The sequence below is a fragment of the Danio rerio genome, chromosome 4 (genome assembly GCF_052040795.2).
Source record: "Danio rerio strain M-AB ecotype USA chromosome 4, GRCz13ab, whole genome shotgun sequence".
In the NCBI taxonomy this organism is placed as follows: domain Eukaryota; kingdom Metazoa; phylum Chordata; class Actinopteri; order Cypriniformes; family Danionidae; genus Danio; species Danio rerio.
The window spans coordinates 50,624,787-50,644,507 of NC_141024.2; the positions used below are offsets into that span (position 1 = coordinate 50,624,787).

At 46.2% G+C, this 19,721-nt stretch overlaps 1 protein-coding gene and 9 non-coding genes across 10 annotated transcripts; all 10 read right to left on the reverse strand.

Moving 5' to 3' along the window:
- Positions 1-9,223: 9,223 nt before the first annotated feature.
- trnag-ccc (transfer RNA glycine (anticodon CCC)) lies at positions 9,224-9,294 on the reverse strand. The gene has a single exon. It is a non-coding gene; the product is annotated as a tRNA-Gly (tRNA).
- Positions 9,295-9,859: 565 nt separating this feature from the next.
- trnag-ccc (transfer RNA glycine (anticodon CCC)) lies at positions 9,860-9,930 on the reverse strand. The gene has a single exon. It is a non-coding gene; the product is annotated as a tRNA-Gly (tRNA).
- A 405-nt stretch (positions 9,931-10,335) lies between these two features.
- On the reverse strand, positions 10,336-10,406 carry trnag-gcc (transfer RNA glycine (anticodon GCC)). The gene has a single exon. It is a non-coding gene; the product is annotated as a tRNA-Gly (tRNA).
- Positions 10,407-11,288: 882 nt separating this feature from the next.
- trnag-gcc (transfer RNA glycine (anticodon GCC)) lies at positions 11,289-11,359 on the reverse strand. The gene has a single exon. It is a non-coding gene; the product is annotated as a tRNA-Gly (tRNA).
- Positions 11,360-12,803: 1,444 nt separating this feature from the next.
- Positions 12,804-12,874, reverse strand: trnag-gcc (transfer RNA glycine (anticodon GCC)). Its single transcript has one exon. It is a non-coding gene; the product is annotated as a tRNA-Gly (tRNA).
- Positions 12,875-12,962: 88 nt separating this feature from the next.
- trnag-ccc (transfer RNA glycine (anticodon CCC)) lies at positions 12,963-13,033 on the reverse strand. Its single transcript has one exon. It is a non-coding gene; the product is annotated as a tRNA-Gly (tRNA).
- An 88-nt stretch (positions 13,034-13,121) lies between these two features.
- On the reverse strand, positions 13,122-13,192 carry trnag-gcc (transfer RNA glycine (anticodon GCC)). The gene has a single exon. It is a non-coding gene; the product is annotated as a tRNA-Gly (tRNA).
- A 247-nt stretch (positions 13,193-13,439) lies between these two features.
- trnag-gcc (transfer RNA glycine (anticodon GCC)) lies at positions 13,440-13,510 on the reverse strand. Its single transcript has one exon. It is a non-coding gene; the product is annotated as a tRNA-Gly (tRNA).
- An 88-nt stretch (positions 13,511-13,598) lies between these two features.
- trnag-ccc (transfer RNA glycine (anticodon CCC)) lies at positions 13,599-13,669 on the reverse strand. Its single transcript has one exon. It is a non-coding gene; the product is annotated as a tRNA-Gly (tRNA).
- Positions 13,670-15,124: 1,455 nt separating this feature from the next.
- LOC110439467 (uncharacterized) lies at positions 15,125-19,510 on the reverse strand. The gene is made up of 5 exons (XM_087247701.2): positions 19,499-19,510; positions 17,918-18,719; positions 17,612-17,821; positions 16,748-17,145; positions 15,125-16,568 (listed from the first exon to the last, which is right to left on the reverse strand). Exons 1-5 carry the CDS (start codon positions 19,508-19,510, stop codon positions 15,435-15,437), a joined length of 2,556 nt encoding a protein of 851 aa, XP_087103827.1. The 3' UTR covers positions 15,125-15,434.
- Positions 19,511-19,721: the final 211 nt, after the last annotated feature.

The following is a 19,721-nucleotide window of genomic DNA, read 5'->3' on the forward strand; positions in this document are numbered from 1 at the left end:
AGGGTGGTACGGCTATAAGCAGGCAAGAATTCTACCACTGAGCCACCAATGTTGACACATATCTTTCCTTGCCTTTGTGGTGTGTGTGCTGCAAGGCTGTTACATGCAGCTGGAAGAGGAGCAGCATAAAACATGAACTGCATTGGCCCAGAATCAGACCCGGGTCTCCTGCATGGGAGGCGAGAATTCAACCACTGGACCACCAATGCTGCCTCACATGTTCACCTGCCCTTGTGGGCTCTGAGAGCTGCCAGGCGGTTACATGCAGCTGGAAGGGGAGCAACATAAATTGCATTGGCCAGGAATCAACACAAATCCACAAATGCTGACCTGCTTATTATTTTGCCATTGGCCGGGAAACGGACACGAATCTCCCACGTGGCAGGTGAGAATTGTGTGTAAGCGAGGCGCAACTCTGCACAGGAGTTTAGACCGGGTTTGTTTTGGTCTAATGAAAAATCTATTTTAGTTTCTCAAAATAGCAACGCGCCAGCAGTGCGCCTCAGAACACCTTCTTTTTTAGACCAGAACGCCTATGGGTGCACATATGAGCGCTAATGCATTTGCTATTTAAACAGCGTAGCGCAACGCCTCAAAACGACTCTTGTGTCAAGCTTAAACTAGCAATATACTGTTGCGCCGCGCGTATGATAGGGCACTAAACCATCAATGCTGAAACACATGTTATCCTACCCTAGTGGGGTGTGATTGCTGCTATGCTGTTACATGCAGCTGGAAGAGTAGCAACACAGACCAGCAACTGCATTGGCTGGCAATCAGACCCAGTTCTTCCACAAGGCGGGCGAAAATTCTACCACTGAAACACCAACGCTGGCACATATGTTCTTTTGCCCTTGTGGGGAGTCAGTGCTGCAAGATAGTTACATGTAGCTGGAAAAGGAGCCACTTAAAACAGCAACTGCACTAGACGGGAATTGAACTCATGTGTCCTGCATGGTAGGCGAGAATTCTACCACTGAACCACCAATACGGATATACTCATATTGCTGCCCTAGTGGGGTGTGATTGCTACAAGGCTGTTACCCAGAGCTGGAAGAGTAGCATCACAAAACAGTAATTGCATTAGCCGAGAATCAAACCTGGGTCTCCCACGTGACAGGTGAGAATTCTACCACTGAACCACCAATGCTGATCCATATTGTTTATTGCCTTTGTGTTGTGTGAGAGCTAAAAGGCCGTCAACCAGAGCTGGAACAGGAGCCACACAAAACAGCAAATGTTATAGCCGTGAATCAACGCCAGGCCTCCCGCGTGGCAAATGAGAATTCTACCACTGAACCACCAATGCTGATATGCTCATACTGATGTCCTAGTGGGGTGTGATTGCTGCTAGGCTGTTACACAGAGTTTGAAGAGTAGGAGCACAAAACAGGATTTGCATTGGCCGGGAATCGGACCCGGGTCTCCCGCGTGGCAGGCGAGACTTCTAACACTGAACCACCAATGCTGATATGCACATACTACTGTCCTAGTGGGGTGTGATTGCTGCAAGGCTGTTACCCGGAGCTGGAAGAGTAGCAACACTAAACAGGGTTTGCATTGGCCAGGGTCTCCCGCGTGGCAGGCTAGAATTCTACAAGTGAACCACCAATAATGATATGCTCATACTGCTGTCCTAGTGGGGTGTGATTGCTGCAAGGCTGTTACCCAGAGCTGAAAGACTAGCAACACAAAACAGAAATTGCATTGGCCGGGAATCGGACCCAGGTCTCCAGCATGGGAGGCTAGAATTCTACCTGTGAACCACCAATGCTGATATGCTCATACTACTGTCCTAGTGGGGTGTGACTGCTGCAAGGCTGTTACCCAGAGCTGGAAGAGTAGCAACACAAAACAGGAATTGCATTGGCCGGAAAACGGACACGGATCTCCCGTGAGGCATGCAAGAATTTTACCAGTGAACCACCAATGCTGACCTACCTTGTTCCTTGCCTTTGTGTGAGTGCTAAAAGGACATCAACCAGAAGTGGAACAGGAGCCACACAAAACCACTTCTGTATTAGTCAGAATTCGACTCCAGGTGTCCCGCGTGGCAAGCGAGAATTCTACCCCTAAACCACCAATGCTGATATGCTCATACAGCTGTCCTAGAGGGGAGTAATTGCTGCTAGGCTGTTACCCAGAGCTGGAAGAGTAGCAACACAAAACAGGAATTGCATTGGCCGGAAAACGGACACGGATCTCCCGCATCACAAACAGGAATTTTACCACTGAACCACCTACGCTGACACGCTCATACTGCTGTTCTAGTCGGTTGTGATTGCTGCAAGGCTGTTACCCAGAGCTGGAAGAGTAGCAACACAAAACAGGAATTGCATTGGCCAGGAATCGGACCCGGGTCTCCCGCGTGAGAGGCGAGATTTCTACCACTGAACCATCAATGCTGATATGCTCATGCTGCTGTCCTAGTGGGTTGTGATTGCTGCAAGGCTGTTACCCAGAGCTGAAAGAGTAGCAACACAAAAAAGAAATTGCATTGACCGGGAATCGGACCCAGGTCTACCGCGTGGCAGGCAAGAATTCTACCTGGGCTGTCTGGGACAGTCCTCAAATGGTTCAGATCTTACCTTGAAGGGAGAGGTTACTATGTCAGTTTAGGTGATCATAGGTCGAGGTGGACACCCATGACATGTAGAGTCCCACAAGGCTCGATTCTGGCCCCTCTCCTGTTCAACCTTTACATGCTCCCTCTGAGCCAAGTAATGAGAAAGAATCAAATCTCCTACCACAGCTATGCTGATGACACTCAGATCTACCTAGCCTTACTGCCTTATGACTACAGCCCCATTGACACCCTCTGCCAATGCATTGATGAAATTAAAAATTGGATGTGCCAAAATTTTCTTCAGTTAAACAAAGAAAAAACTGAAGTCATTGCGTTTGGGAACAGAGATGAGGTTCTCAAGGTGAATGCGTACCTTGGCTCTAAAGGTCAAACGACAAAAAATAAGGTCAAGAATCTTGGTGTGACTCTGGAATCAGATCTGAGTTTCAACAGTCATGTCAAAGCAGTCAGTAAATCAGCATACTATCATCTCAAAAATATTGCAAGAATCAGATGCTTTGTTTCCAGTAAAGACTTAGAGAAACTTGTTCATGCTTTTATCAGCAGTAGGGTGGATTACTGTAACGGCCTCCTCACTGGCCTTCCCAAAAAGACAGTCAGACAGTTACAGCTTATCCAGAATGCTGCAGCTAGAATTCTGACCAGAAGCAGGAAATCAGAGCACATCACACCTGTACTCAGGTCTTTACACTGGCTGCCAGTTACATTCAGAATAGATTTTAAAGTATTATTACTGGTCTATAAATCACTAAATGGCCAAGGACCTCAATACATTACAGATATGCTCACTGAATACACACCCCACAGATCACTCAGATCTTTAGGATCTTATAAACTAGAAATTCCAAGAGTTCAGTCAAAGCAGGGTGAATCTGCCTTCAGCCACTATGCTCCTCGCTGCTGGAATCAGCTTCCAGAAATGATCAGATGTGCTCCAACATTAGGCACATTCAAATCGAGACTGAAAACACATCTGTTTAGCTGTGCCTTTACTGTATGAGCACTGTGCTGCGTCCGACAGATCGCGCTATTATGTTTTTTGTTTTCTTTTTCATTCTTTTATAACCTATTTTAACTCATTTTAATTTGTTTTTATTTTTATTGTCTGCATTTTATGTTCCTATACTTGTCTTTTAATTCCTTTTTATGTAAAGCACTTTGAATTGCCACTGTGTATGAAATGTGCTATATAAATAAACTTGCCTTGCCTTACCACTGAACCACCAATGCTGATATGCTCAAACATCTGTCCTAGTGGGGTGTGATTGCTGCAAGGCTGTTACCCAGAGCTGGAAGAGTAGCAACACAAAACAGGATTTGCAGTGGCCAGGAATCGGACCTGGGTCTCCCGCGTGGCAGGCGAGAATTCAACCAGTGAACCAACACTGCTGATATGCTCGTGCTGCTCTCCTAGTGGGGTGTGATTGCTGCAAGGCTGTTACCCAGAGCTGGAAGAGAAGCAACACAAAAAGGGAACTGCGTTGGCCGGGAATCGGACCCAGGTCTCCTGTGTGGGAGGCGAGAATTCTACCACTAAACCACCAATGCTGAAATGCTCATACTGCTGTCCTAGTGGGGTGTGATTGCTGCAAGGCTGTTACCCAGAGCTGGAAGAGTAGCAACACAAAAGAGGATTTGCATTGGCTGGGAATCAGACCCGGGTCTCCCGCGTGGCAGGCGAGAATTCTACCACTGAACCACCAATGCTGATATGCTTATACAACTGTCCTAGTGGGGTGTAATTGCTGCAAGGCTGTTACCCAGAGCTGGAAGAGTTGCAACACAAAACAGGGTTTGCATTGGCCAGGAACCGGACCAGGGTTTCCCACGTGGCAGGGGAAAATTCTACCACTGAACCACCAATGCTGATATGCTCACACTGCTCTCCTAGTAGGGTGTGATTGCTGCAAGGCTGTTACCCAGAGCTGGAAGAGTAGCAACACAAAAGAGGATTTGCATTGGCCAGGAATCGGACACGGGTCTCCCGCATGGTAGGCAAGAATTCTACCAGTGAACCACCACTGCTGATATGCTCATACTGCTGTCCTAGTTGGGTGTGATTGCTGCAAGGCTGTTACCCAGAGCTGTAAGAGTAGCAACACAAAAGATAATTTGCATTGGCCGGAAATTGAATCCAGGTCTCCTGTGTGGCAGGCGAGAATTCTACCACTGAACCACCAATACTGTTATAACCATAAATCTGTCCTAGTGGGGTGTGATTGCTGCAAGGCTGTTACCCAGTGCTGGAAGAGTAGCACCACAAAACAGGAATTGCATTGGCCGGGAATCGGACTTGGGTGTCCCGCATGGGAGGCGAGAATTCTACAACTGAACCACCAATGCTCATATGCTCATACTGCTCTCCTAGTGGGGTGTGATTGCTGCAAGGCTGTTACCCAGAGCTGGAAAGGAAGCAACACAAAAAGGGAACTGCGTTGGCCGGGAATCGGACCCAGGTCTCCCGCGTGGCAGGCGAGAATTCTACCACTGAACCACCAATGCTGATATGCTTATACAACTGTCCTAGTGGGGTGTGATTGCTGCAAGGTTGTTACCCAGAGCTGGAAGAGAAGCAACACAAAAAACAAACTGCATTCGCCGAGAATCGGACCCAGGTTTACCGCGTGGCAGGCAAGAAGTATACAAGTGAACCACCACTGCTGATATGCTCATACTGCTCTCCTAGTGGGGTGTGATTGCGGCAAGGCTGTTACCCAGAGCTGGAAGAGAAGCAACACAAAAAGGGAACTGCGTTGGCCGGGAATCAGACCCAGGTCTCCTGTGTGGGAGGCGAGAATTCTACCACTAAACCACCAATGCTGATATGCTCATACTGCTGTCCTTGTGGGGTGTGATTGCTGCAAGGCTGTTACCCAGAGCTGTAAGAGTAGCAACACAAAAGAGGATTTGCATTGGCCGGGAATCGGACCCGGGTCTCCCGCGTGGCAGGCGAGAATTCTACCAGTGAAACACCAATGCTGAAATGCTTATACAACTGTCCTAGTGGGGTGTGATTGCTGCAAGGCTGTTACCCAGAGCTGGAAGAGTAGCAACACAAAACAGGGTTTGCATTGGCCAGGAACCAGACCAGGGTCTCCCACGTGGCAGGCGAGAATTCTACCACTGAACCACCAATGCTGATATGCTCATACTGTTCTCCTAGTAGGGTGTGATTGCTGCTAGGCTGTTACCCAGAGCTGGAAGAGTAGCAACACAAAAAGGGAACTGCATTGGCCTGGAATCAGACCCAGGTCTCCTGTGTGGGAGGCGAGAATTCTACCACTGAACCACCAATGCTGATATGCTTATACAACTGTCCCAGTGGGGTGTGATTGCTGCAAGGCTGTTACCCAGAGCTGGAAGAGTAGCAACACAAAACAGGATTTGCATTGGCCAGGAACCGGACCAGGGTCTCCCACGTGCCAGGGAAGAATTCTACCACTGAACCACCAATGCTGATATGCTCATACTGCTCTCCTAGTAGGGTGTGATTGCTGCAAGGCTGTTACCCAGAGCTGGAAGAGTAGCAACACAAAAAGAGAACTGCGTTGGCTGGGAATCGGACCCAGGTCTCTTGTGTGGGAGGCGAGAATTCTACCACTAAACCACCAATGCTGATATGCTCATACAGCTGTCCTAGTGGGGTGTGATTGCTGCAAGGCTGTTACCCAGAGCTGTAAGAGTAGCAACACAAAAGAGGATTTGCATTGGCCGGGAATCGGACCCGGGTCTCCCGCGTGGCAGGTGAGAATTCTATTACTGGACCACCAATGCTGATATGCTTATACAACTGTCCTAGTGGTGTGTGATTGCTGCAAGGCTGTTTCCCAGAGCTGGAAGAGAAGCTACACAAAACAGGGTTTGCAATGGCCAGGAACCAGACCAGGGTCTCCCACGCGGCAGGCGAGAATTCTACCAGTGAACCACCAACGCTGATATGCTTATACTGCTGTCCTAGAGGGGTGTGATTGCTGCAAGGCTGTTACCCAGAGCTGGAAGATTAGCAACACAAAACAAGCATTGCATTGGCCAGGAATCGGACCCGGGTCTCCCGCGTGGGAGGCGAGAATTCTACCACTGAACCATAAATGCTGATATGCTCATGCTGCTGTCCTAGTGGGTTGTGATTGCTGCAAGGCTGTTACCCAGAGCTGGAAGAGTAGCAACACAAAAAAGACATTGCATTGGCCGGGAATCAGACCCAAGTCTACCACGTGGCAGGTAAGAAGTCTACCACTGAACCACCAATGCTGATATGCTTAAAATCTGTCCTAGTGGGGTGTGATTGCTGCAAGGCTGTTCACCGGAGCTGGAAGATTAACTACACAAAACAGGAATTTCATTGGCCGGGAATCAGACCTAGGTCTCCCGTGTGGGAGGCGAGAATTCTACCACTGAACCATTAATGCTGATATGCTTATACAACTGTCCTAGTGGGGTGTGATTGCTGCAAGGCTGTTACTCAGAGCTGGAAGAGTAGCAACACAAAACAGGGTTTGCATTGGCCAGGAACCAGACCAGGGTCTCCCACGTGGCAGGCGAGAATTCTACCACTGAACCACCAATGCTTATATGCTCATACTGTTCTCCTAGTAGGGTGTGATTGCTGCTAGGCTGTTACCCAGAGCTGGAAGAGTAGCAACACAAAAAGGGAACTGTATTGGCCTGGAATCGGACCCAGGTCTCCTGTGTGGGAGGCGAGAATTCTACCACTAAACCACCAATGCTGATATGCTCATACTGCTGTCCTAGCGGGGTGTGATTGCTGCAAGGCTGTTACTGTAGTGGTTTTCTTGGTTTTTCTCTTACTCAATCAAACTCAGTCTGGAGGTTATGAATATCAGAAGAATATACTTTATTGTCGACAACAAAGGAGAACTTTCAGGAGACCCACAGTAGCATCTCTGTCTGAAAAATTCTGACTCACTCAAATTCTAGCCTGTTTAAATAGTCTTCTACACCAGTTTTTTTCTTTGTTCTCCATATGTTACACAAGATTCCTCCTACTTTAACCCTTGACCCCAAATTCCACCTCTGTCATCAGTTTTTCCCTTATTTCTACATATGTCACACAAATTCCACCTAGGTTAACCCTTGACCCAAACCTGGTAACTATATATCTTATCCATCTATACGTCTCTGTTTACACATGTGTTGCTCTATTCTTATCCATTTTCTGAGACATCTTAGTTGCTTACTCAGGCCCTTTCCCCTTACATAACACTTTACTTGTTTTAATGGTAGGCAAATCTACAAGCAGATTATACACATATAATTTGAATATATAGATTAACTTAACACTTTAAAGAGTATAAAATCCACTTCATAACCCAGAGCTGGAAGAGTAGCAACACAAAAGAGGATTTGCATTGGCCGGGAATCGGACCCAGGTCTCCCGCGTGGCAGGCGAGAATTCTACCACTGAACCACCATTGCTGATATGCTTATACAACTATCCTAGTGGGGTGTGATTGCTGCAAGGCTGTTACCCAGAGCTGGAAGAGTAGCAACACAAAACAGGATTTGCATTGGCCAGGAACCGGACCAGGGTCTCCCACGTGCCAGGGAAGAATTCTACCACTGAACCACCAATGCTGATATGCTCATACTGCTCTCCTAGTAGGGTGTGATTGCTGCAAGGCTGTTACCCAGAGCTGGAAGAGTAGCAACACAAAAAGAGAACTGCGTTGGCCGGGAATCGGACCCAGGTCTCCTGTGTGGGAGGCGAGAATTCTACCACTAAACCACCAATGCTGATATGCTCATACAGCTGTCCTAGTGGGGTGTGATTGCTGCAAGGCTGTTACCCAGAGCTGTAAGAGTAGCAACACAAAAGAGGATTTGCATTGGCCGGGAATCGGACCCGGGTCTCCCGCGTGGCAGGTGAGAATTCTATTACTGAACCACCAATGCTGATATGTTTATACAACTGTCCTAGTGGTGTGTGATTGCTGCAAGGCTGTTTCCCAGAGCTGGAAGAGAAGCTACACAAAACAGGGTTTGCAATGGCCAGGAACCAGACCAGGGTCTCCCTCACGGCAGGCGAGAATTCTACCAGTGAACCACCAACGCTGATATGCTCATACTGCTGTCCTAGAGGGGTGTGATTGCTGCAAGGCTGTTACCCAGAGCTGGAAGATTAGCAACACAAAACAAGAATTGCATTGGCCAGGAATCGGACCCGGGTCTCCCGCGTGGGAGGCGAGAATTCTACCACTGAACCATAAATGCTGATATGCTCATGCTGCTGTCCTAGTGGGTTGTGATTGCTGCAAGGCTGTTACCCAGAGCTGGAAGAGTAGCAACACAAAAAAGACATTGCATTGGCCGGGAATCAGACCCAGGTCTACCGCGTGGTAGGCAAGAAGTCTACCACTGAACCACCAATGCTGATATGCTCAAAATCTGTCCTAGTGGGGTGTGATTGCTGCAAGGCTGTTACCCGGAGCTGGAAGATTAACTACACAAAACAGGAATTTCATTGGCCGGGAATCAGACCCAGGTCTCCCGTGTGGGAGGCAAGAATTCTACCACTGAACCATTAATGCTGATATGCTCATGCTGCTGTCCTAGTGGGTTGTGATTGCTGCAAGGCTGTTACCCAGAGCTGGAAGAGTAGCACCACAAAAAAGGAATTGCATTGGCCGGGAATCGGACTCGGGTCTCCCGCATGGGAGGTGAGAATTCTACCACTGAACCACCAATGCTGATATGCTCATACTGCTCTCCTAGTGGGGTGTGATTGATGCAAAGATGTTAACCAGAGCTGGAAGAGAAGCAACACGTAAAGGGAACTGTGTTGGCTGGGAATCAGACCCAAGTCTCCTGTGTGGGAGGCGGGAATTCTACCACTAAACCACCAATGCTGATATGCTCATACAGCTGTCCTAGTGGGGTGTGATTGCTGCAAGGCTGTTACCCAGAGCTGTAAGAGTAGCAACACAAAAGAGGATTTGCATTGGCCGGGAATCGGACCCGGGTCTCCCGCGTGGCAGGTGAGAATTCTATTACTGAACCACCAATGCTGATATGCTTTTACAACTGTCCTAGTGGTGTGTGATTGCTGCAAGGCTGTTTCCCAGAGCTGGAAGAGAAGCTACACAAAACAGGGTTTGCAATGGCCAGGAACCAGACCAGGGTCTCCCACGCGGCAGGCGAGAATTCTACCAGTGAACCACCAACGCTGATATGCTCATACTGCTGTCCTAGAGGGGTGTGATTGCTGCAAGGCTGTTACCCAGAGCTGGAAGATTAGCAACACAAAACAAGAATTGCATTGGCCAGGAATCGGACCCGGGTCTCCCGCGTGGGAGGCGAGAATTCTACCACTGAACCACCAATGCTGATATGCTCATGCTGCTGTCCTAGTGGGTTGTGATTGCTGCAAGGCTGTTACCCAGAGCTGGAAGAGTAGCAACACAAAAAAGACATTGCATTGGCCGGGAATCAGACCCAGGTCTACCACGTGGCAGGTAAGAATACTACCACTGAACCACCAATGCTGATATACTCAAATTCTGTCCTAGTGGGGTGTGATTGCTGCAAGGCTGTTACCCGGAGCTGGAAGATTATCTACACAAAACAAGAATTTCATTGGCCGGGAATCAGACCCAGGTCTCCCGTGTGGGAGGCAAGAATTCTACCACTGAACCACCAATGCTGTTATAATAATAAAGTTGTCCGAGTGGGGTGTGATTGCTGCAAGGCTGTTACCCAGAGCTGTAAGAGTAGCAACACAAAAGAGGATTTGCATTGGCCGGGAATCGGACCCAGGTCTCCCGCGTGGCAGGCGAGAATTCTACCACTGAACCACCAATGCTGATATGCTTATACAACTGTCCTAGTGGGGTGTGATTGCTGCGAGGCTGTTACCCAGAGCTGGAAGAGTAGCAACACAAAACAGGGTTTGCATTGGCCAGGAACCCGACCAGGGTCTCCCACGTGGCAGGCGAGAATTCTACCAGTGAACCACCAATGCTGATATGCTTATACTGCTGTCCTAGTGGGGTGTGATTGCTGCAAGGCTGTTACCCAGAGCTGGAAGATTAGCAACACAAAACAAGAATTGCATTGGCCAGGAATCGGACCCGGGTCTCTCGCGTGGGAGGCAAGGATTCTACCACTGAACCATTAATGCTGATATGCTCATGCTGCTGTCCTAGTGGGTTGTGATTGCTGCAAGGCTGTTACCCAGAGCTGGAAGAGTAGCAACACAAAAATGAAATTGCATTGGCCGGGAATCAGACCCAGGTCTACCGCGTGGCAGGCAAGAAGTCTAACACTGAACCACCAATGCTGATATGCTCAAACACCTGTCCTAGTGGGGTGTGATTGCTGCAAGGCTGTTACCCGGAGCTGGAAAATTAACTACACAAAAGAGGAATTGCATTGGCTGGGAATCAGACCCAGGTCTCCCATGTGGGAGGCGAGAATTCTACCACTAAACCACCAATGCTGATATGCTCATACTGCTGTCCTAGTGGGTTGTGATTGCTGCAAGGCTGTTACCCAGAGCTGGAAGAGTAGCAACACAAAAAGAAATTGCATTGGCCGGGAATTGGACCCGGGTCTACCGCGTGGCAGGCAAGAATTCTACCACTGAACCACCAATGCTGTTATAATAATAAAGTTGTCCTAGTGGGGTGTGATTGCTGCATGGCTGTTACCCAGAGCTGGAAGAGTAGCAACACAAAAGAGGATTTGCATTAGCCAGGAATTGAACCCGGGTCTCCCGCGTGGCAGGCGAGAATTCTACCACTGAACCACCAATGCTGATATGCTCATACTGCTGTCCTAGTTGGGTGTGATCGCTGCAAGGCTGTTACCCGGAGCTGGAAGATTAACTACACAAAACAGGAATTTCATTGGCCGGGAATCAGACCCAGGTCTCCCGTGTGGGAGGCGAGAATTCTACCACTGAACCATTAATGCTGATATGCTCATGTTGCTGTCCTAGTGGGTTGTGATTGCTGCAAGGCTGTTACTCAGAGCTGGAAGAGTAGCAACACAAAAATGAAATTGCATTGGCCGGGAATCAGACCCAGGTCTCCTGCGTGGCAGGCGAGAATTCAGGGTTTGCAGGGATTAGCAACACAAAACAAGAATTGCATTGGCCAAGAATCGGACCCGGGTCTCTCGCGTGGGAGGCAAGGATTCTACCACTGAACCATTAATGCTGATATGCTCATGCAGCTGTCCTAGTGGGTTGTGATTGCTGCAAGGCTGTTACCCAGAGCTGGAAGAGTAGCAACACAAAAATGAAATTGCATTGGCCGGGAATCAGACCCAGGTCTACCGCGTGGCAGGCAAGAAGTCTACCACTGAACCACCAATGCTGATATGCTCAAACAACTGTCCTAGTGGGGTGTGATTGCTGCAAGGCTGTTACCCGGAGCTGGAAGATTAACTACACAAAACAGGAATTGCATTGGCTGGGAATCAGACCCAGGTCTCCCATGTGGGAGTCGAGAATTCTACCACTGAACCATTAATGCTGATATGCTCATGCTGCTGTCCTAGTGGGTTGTGATTGCTGCAAGGCTGTTACCCAGAGCTGGAAGAGTAGCAACACAAAAAGAAATTGCATTGGCCGGGAATTGGACCCGGGTCTACCGCGTGGCAGGCAAGAATTCTACCACTGAACCACCAATGCTGTTATAATAATAAAGTTGTCCTAGTGGGGTGTGATTGCTGCAAGGCTGTTACCCAGAGCTTGAAGAGTAGCAACACAAAAATGAAATTGCATTGGCCGGGAATCAGACCCAGGTCTACCGCGTGGCAGGCAAGAAGTCTACCACTGAACCACCAATGCTGATATGCTCAAACAACTGTCCTAGTGGGGTGTGATTGCTGCAAGGCTGTTACCCGGAGCTGGAAGATTAACTACACAAAACAGGAATTGTATTGGCTGGGAATCAGACCCAGGTCTCCCATGTGGGAGGCGAGAATTCTACCACTAAACCACCAATGCTGATATGCTCATACTGCTGTCCTAGTGGGTTGTGATTGCTGCAAGGCTGTTACCCAGAGCTGGAAGAGTAGCAACACAAAAAGAAGTTGCATTGGCCGGGAATTGGACCCGGGTCTACCGCGTGGCAGGCAAGAATTCTACCACTGAACCACCAATGCTGTTATAATAATAAAGTTGTACTAGTGGGGTGTGATTGCTGCAAGGCTGTTACCCAGAGCTGGAAGAGTAGCAACACAAAAGAGGATTTGCATTAGCCGAGAATTGAACCCGGGTCTCCCGCGTGGCAGGCGAGAATTCTACCACTGAACCACCAATGCTGATATGCTCATACTGCTGTCCTAGTTGGGTATGATCGCTGCAAGGCTGTTACCCAGTGCTGGAAGAGTAGCACCACAAAAAAGGAATTGCATTGGCCGGGAATCGGACTCGGGTCTCCCGCATGGGAGGTGAGAATTCTACCACTGAACCACCAATGCTGATATGCTCATACTGCTCTCCTAGTGGGGTGTGATTGATGCAAGGCTGTTACCCAGAGCTGGAAGAGTAGCAACACAAAAGAGGATTTGCATTAGCCGGGAATCGAACCCGGGTCTCCCGCGTGGCAAGCGAGAGTTCTACCACTGAACCACCAATGCTGATATGCTTATACAAGTGTCCTAGTGGGGTGTGATTGCTGCAAGGCTGTTACCCAGAGCTGTTGGATTAGCAACACAAAACAAGAATTGCATTGGCCAGGAATCGGACCCGGGTCAGTCGCGTGGGAGGCGAGAATTCTACCACTGAACCATTAATGCTGATATGCTCATGTTGCTGTCCTAGTGGGTTGTGATTGCTGCAAGGCTGTTACCCAGAGCTGGAAGAGTAGCAACACAAAAGAGGATTTGCATTAGCCGGGAATTGAACCCGGGTCTCCCGCGTGGCAGGCGAGAATTCTACCACTGAACCACCAATGCTGATATGCTCATACTGCTGTCCTAGTTGGGTATGATCGCTGCAAGGCTGTTACCCAGTGCTGGAAGAGTAGCACCACAAAAAAGGAATTGCATTGGCCGGGAATCGGACTCGGGTCTCCCGCATGGGAGGTGAGAATTCTACCACTGAACCACCAATGCTGATATGCTCATACTGCTCTCCTAGTGGGGTGTGATTGATGCAAGGCTGTTACCCAGAGCTGGAAGAGTAGCAACACAAAAGAGGATTTGCATTAGCCGGGAATCGAACCCGGGTCTCCCGCGTGGCAGGCGAGAGTTCTAGGAACTTATTGGTTAATTATTACTCAATAAACTAACTGTTTAAATGTGTAATGCTCCAAGGTAAATAAAATCTGCCTAAGCGCTTTATTCTTGTGTTTTTTGACATTCTTTCATGAAAAATAAAGCATACTAACTTGAATGTGTCACTATTTAGTAGTTGTTGTAGCATTGTTATGCTTATGGTTATTATTGTTCTGTATTTTGATGTACAAATGATCTATAGAAATGTCATAGAGTATATAGTGTACACACACACACACACACACACACACATATATACACACATATATATATATATATATATATATATATATATATATATATATATATATATATATATGTGTGTGTGTGTATATAGTGTGCATAGTGTATATGGAATTAAAAGTCAAGTAGTCAGTTATTTATATATGCATTATTTATCTAACAATTGTCAACAGAACAGTAATGAATATAGAGTAGAAAATGTAAAAATAATAAATTAGTTATTAATAATACAGTATTAACAATATAAATAAACAATGTTAATAAAACGTTAAATACAAACAGAAACAGACACAAAGTGGACTTAAAAGTCAAGGACATTTATTAATGCAATATTTATTTAACAATGGTCAACAAAACAGTAATGAACATGGAATAAAAATTCTTAAAAATTAAATGTTAAATATTAACAGAATAAATACAAAATTAACAAATTAAATAAAATGTTAAATAAATTTAGAAACCAACAATAAGTGAAATAGAATAAATTTAACTATTATGGTTGTAACCTGTATACACTTTATACATACACACACATATAATTTATAACATATAAATAATAAATAAGTTAAATAAAATGTCAACAAAATAAATAAACTTTAAATAAAAAGTAATAAAACAGAATCAAACAAGGTAATTGAAGAACTATTATGGTTATAAAGTGTATAAACTATAGACATACACATAAATAATAAACAGTTAAATAAAATGTTAACAAAATAAATTATTTTTATAAAATGTGAAATAAAATAGAAACCAACAAGTGAAATAGTATAAATTGAAGAACTATTATGGTTGTAAACTGTATACACTCTGTACACACACACACATATATAAATAATACATTAAATAAAATGTTAACAAAATAAATACACTATTTAAATAAAATGCGCAATAAAATAGAAACCAACAACAAATGAAATAGAATAAACTGTAGAACTATTATGGTTATAAACTATATAAATACACACACATATATAAATAATAAATAAGTTAAATAAAATGTAAACAAAATAAATTATTAAAAAGTAAAATGTGCAAAAATAAGTGAAAAAAAGTGAAATAGAATAAATTGAATTATTATGGTTATAAACTGTAAACACTATACACACACACACACACACATAAATAATATAAAAGTTAAATAAAATGTCAACAAAATAAATACACTATTTAAAGAAAATGTTAAATAAAAATATAAACTAACAGCAAGTGAAATTGAATAAACTGAAGAACTATTACACTATATACATACACAAACAAACAAACACATTATTTTGGATTGGTCCTTTTCATTTCCTCTAGCCACTCTTCTTTAGTCAAAGTTTCAGTCTGTGGGCAGTACACCCTGCCACTGAGTTGGCTATGGCCTGTGGCATTTGTTTTGAACTGCCCACACTTTTGAACAGAACAGAACACACGCTTGAACAGTTCTACGGTACGGTCTTTTGGGAATGGCTCCAGATGTAGATGGTGATGCAGCAGGCTGTGAGCTGGTACTGGACATTGTTGGCTGAAGTGGTGGCTGTCTGAGTGGCATCCCCTGCACCACTGGGATACCCCTGGCCATCTGCACTCCTTGCATCATCGGGATACCCTGGGCCATAGGGATTCCCTGGACCATTGGCACAGCCTGGAACATTGGTACACCCTGAAACATCGGCATACCCTGGTACCCTGGTGTAGCTGGGATGTATATGTTGGGTACCATCTGCAGCGATGCTCCAGGTGCTGGTGGTGTAAATATGACCTGGGTCTGTACTGGTGCCTTGGGTCTGAGTGGGGGTCGTCCAACAGATGTCTGCCTCTGCCTTGCCTGACCTGCTGTGCTCTCTGGCAACACATACTGGTGCTGCTCTCCTGGTTGGTCTGGCTCTGTCCGAAGACTTTTGGCAACTGGGAGAGGCTCCTGGGCTTCTGGGAGGTGTTGAGGCAACTGAATACCCTGAAGCAGCACAGACAGCTCCTGTTTCTTCTGTCTGTTATTAAACCACTGAATCAGGGTATTCTGGTTTACCTCAACCAGCTGCATGGATGTACCTCCCATTACCAAGCTGTTGCCCAGTATGAGTTGCCTAATCCTGCGGTAGTCTTGCAGGATCAGAGACCATCTTGAAAGGGTTCCCTTGCCTTTTCGCTTGGGACTAGGGTGGATGGTACAAAGCCTAATAAAGATGGTTTCCACAAGACGGCAACAGTCAGGCCACTGAGCAGGAGCACTGCTTGCACCGAGCACACATCTGGTAGTGCTCTCCACGCCAGGGGTGTGAGTGGGCTTCTTGGGTGTTTTAAATCGCCCACTCAGCAGTCGCTTCTGGTGTCGAGCTGCATACACCACCCGCTTCTTGTCTTGGTCATGCAGGCTTTGCCAAAGACCAATGATCTCGTTGGCCTCCTGGTTGGTGAGGCTGAGGCTTTTGTGGGTCCGAAGCTCAACCAGATATTCAGCCAGCCTGTCCACATGCTGGAAGCCCGGAATATTTTGGTAGTCAACAGCCTAATGAAAGCACAACAAAATAAATTAGCATATTAAATTTTTCAATGCATAATTCCATAATTGTTTCTGTTATCATGTTGAAGCTGCACTACGGAAATAAACCTGATGCGTGTTTGACTTTACACTTTATTTTAAAATTATTCTAGATCACTGTAAAGACAGAAATTAGTGGGACTTACAGTCTCTTCATCACCATCATCATCGTCTTCATCATCATTGTCTTCGTCATCATCTTCCGTAGCCTCTTCTGGCTCTAAGGGCACAGGTGAAATTGGTTCTTCAGGCTGCACAGGTGGGTCAGGGATCAGTGCAGGGCATGTGGAGACTGGCAAAGAAGCGACACTGCTGGTGACTGCAGTGGAGGAACCCGATCTCAATGTGGAGGAGGATGGTGACAGAGCAGCCTCCGGATCAACAATAGAGTGATCCTCACTGATGTCACAGAAGCCCTCATCTTCTTCTCGCTCATCCACATTGAGATCCTCAATGAGCTCAGCAGTCTGCTCACAGTCTGGGTTCATGTTCTGCAGTGCCTGACCAGTCTGCTGGAACAGATACTGCACTCCAATGAGCTCACCTGAAAAAAAATAAATGAAACATAAATAAACAAATTTTAAGAGCCATGTTTGATTGGGTGTTGAAGTAGCAAGTAGTTTTAAAAGCTCAACGTCAAGGAAGAAACAAACAAAAACATACATTTTAATCAGAGATCCAAAACATAATAAATATTCTGGACAAAACATCTAATGAAATGCAATGGAAATACAACGAAGACAGAGAAATGTACAAATAAATTTCCCTCAAAGCTTGTAGCATTATGTTTGATAATGACATGTAATAATAATGTAATGATAACTTTGTATCTTGCTTTACTTCAGTAAATAGTCATGAAACAATACATTTGTTTCTTACAAATATTTAAAGACAAGCAAAGATTTCACAGCACAAAGCTCATGAACATTGACCTACTTTATCAAACTGGATACAGTAGATGGAGAGAACACAGAAATTGCAGGTTTATTAACAATAGCAAAATCTCTTACCAGTGTAACGTGCAGGCGGACAAAAGTTGGGCACCACTTTTCTCCCAAACAGCTTTTCAAAGTTGCAGTTTACACAGTGAACAAGTTCTCCTGTGTAGCTGCGTAAAGCTGATGGTTCAGATGCCAAGGAAGCAGCCTCCCGGTCCTGGTTCCACCTGTTTAGTCCCTCCAGCAAATAAATCTGAAAGTTCAGACTATTTGCGCTGTACCCTGTAAATATTAAAAACAATGTTTAGGACTTAATTAAAAAACAAACACACAAAGACATTTAATGCGTTTTTACACAATGTTTGTGCAGAATCATACCTGGGATGAAACGATTGAGGTGTAAATGAAATGACTCGAGAGACGTGGAGCCCCTGGCACATCTGTAGGTCCATAGCAGAACATCTCCCTTGGTTATGCTCCCCGTTTCAGTATAGAGCACGACACCAGGGGGGTCCTGAATGCATTTTATATGCTTTTTTTGGACACTCCAGATGTGCCCCATCCTTTCCTTGTCTAAAAGAGGAACGCCAAGCGAGTCATTGCCCTTGTTGCTCATGAGCTCAGTAAGAAGCTGTTCAAGTAGAAGGATGGTAGTCTCCTCCCCACGGGTCCTCCTCCGGCAATGGAGAGCCAGCTCCTCCCTGGTGAGATGCTTGTTGACATCAGCATCTGTCAACGCAGGCCAACCTTGGGACATCAACAGTACTCGCTTTGCTTGGCGTAGCAAAGAAACATCAGCCGCATCCCATTCAAAAATGCACGCAGAGATCTGTGACATGAAGATGGGATACAGTTGATGAGCATCAGTTGTACATCCCACAGCAATCCTGCGCATAAAGTGCCAGATGTCCAATTTCACAGTCAACTCCGGCCATCCTCTAAACCTGGCTTTGAGTTTGGTCTCACCCACATCAGTGCAGCACCCACAGTCCACATAAAAAACAGCAGGTGGATCCACACCAGACTCCTGGTATCTTCTGACCAGCCCATCCACCATCCTGTCCAGTCCTGCTCCTTCCTGGGCAGTGAGCACACTTATCAGCACCTGACCAAACTCATTGCCAACAGAGGTGAGCCAAAGTCCTGTTCTTCTTGCTGTCCCAGCCAGCTTTTTTGTGATCTAGATTAGACAAGAGAAGAACCATGGAGTATCGTCAGATCAAGCAGACTACACAAAGGGTTTTTACCAATGCTGGAATATAATAAAGAAATTATAAATTGATGAATATCCATCAACCTTTTTAGTTGAATCCATCTTCAAGATGGACCCATGGGTCGATGTTATCCTGGCATGGATTTCATTCAACCTTGTCAAGATGTCCTGGCTGTAGACAGTGAGGAGCCACTTGCAGCTTGGCACAACTGTAGGTGCTGGGGGCTCCTGGAAGGTGATCAGCAACACCCCAGGTCCACTGAGGAAATCCACACACTGAGTGGTGTAGCGGGCTAGACGCTGGAGCCACTCATCACTGTGGTTTTCTTTCAGTTGTTTGATGACCCTTGTGGGTCTGTTGCCTAGTCCACGCTCACGCAGTAGGCGAATGACTCTTATATCACAGGCGTACCTTAGGAACAGAAGAATAATATAAACATAAATATAAAAAACACTCAAGGTCAATAAACAAAAAGGTAGACAAACAAAATGGGGAGAGCCTTTCTCTCCTTACTGCTGCCAACTCACTTCCTGTTTGCTCTATAGCCCCCTCAGGGTGGTGTGGCCGTAAGCAATGACAGCTGTCAAGTGTTGGCTATTGAAACTAGGCGCTGCGTTCAGGTCGCAGTCTCCCCTGGAGGCGTGGGTTCGAATCCCACTTCTGACAAACCGAGCCTGCGGCAGTGCGCTCAGGCTGAAGTCTTTAACTCTCTGCCCCCATGTCCGAATGATACAGTAACACTGACAAAGTGCCGCATCACGTGGGCTTTAATGCAAGTGCACTGAAAGGGGATCAAAAGAATTGTCCAGGGATGGCGTTGCTTTTTAAGGTTTGCAGGGCATTTTTTTCGTCAAATCCTCATACAACGTCAAGTCATGACATTTGACAGATCCATGCCCTTGTATCGTGGATCATCCAGTGAGCAGAGAGCCAATTGAGAATGTGCGTAAAAGCAAATCTGAATGTTT

Excerpts from the sequence above, each read along its gene's own strand:
- LOC110439467 (XM_087247701.2), bottom strand. Across the intron at positions 17,822-17,917 it reads CCTCAATCGTTTCATCCCAG|GGTACAGCGCAAATAGTCTG; the intron begins GTATGATTCTGC and ends TAATATTTACAG. Across the intron at positions 16,569-16,747 it reads ATGATGGTGATGAAGAGACT|GCTGTTGACTACCAAAATAT; the intron begins GTAAGTCCCACT and ends TGCTTTCATTAG.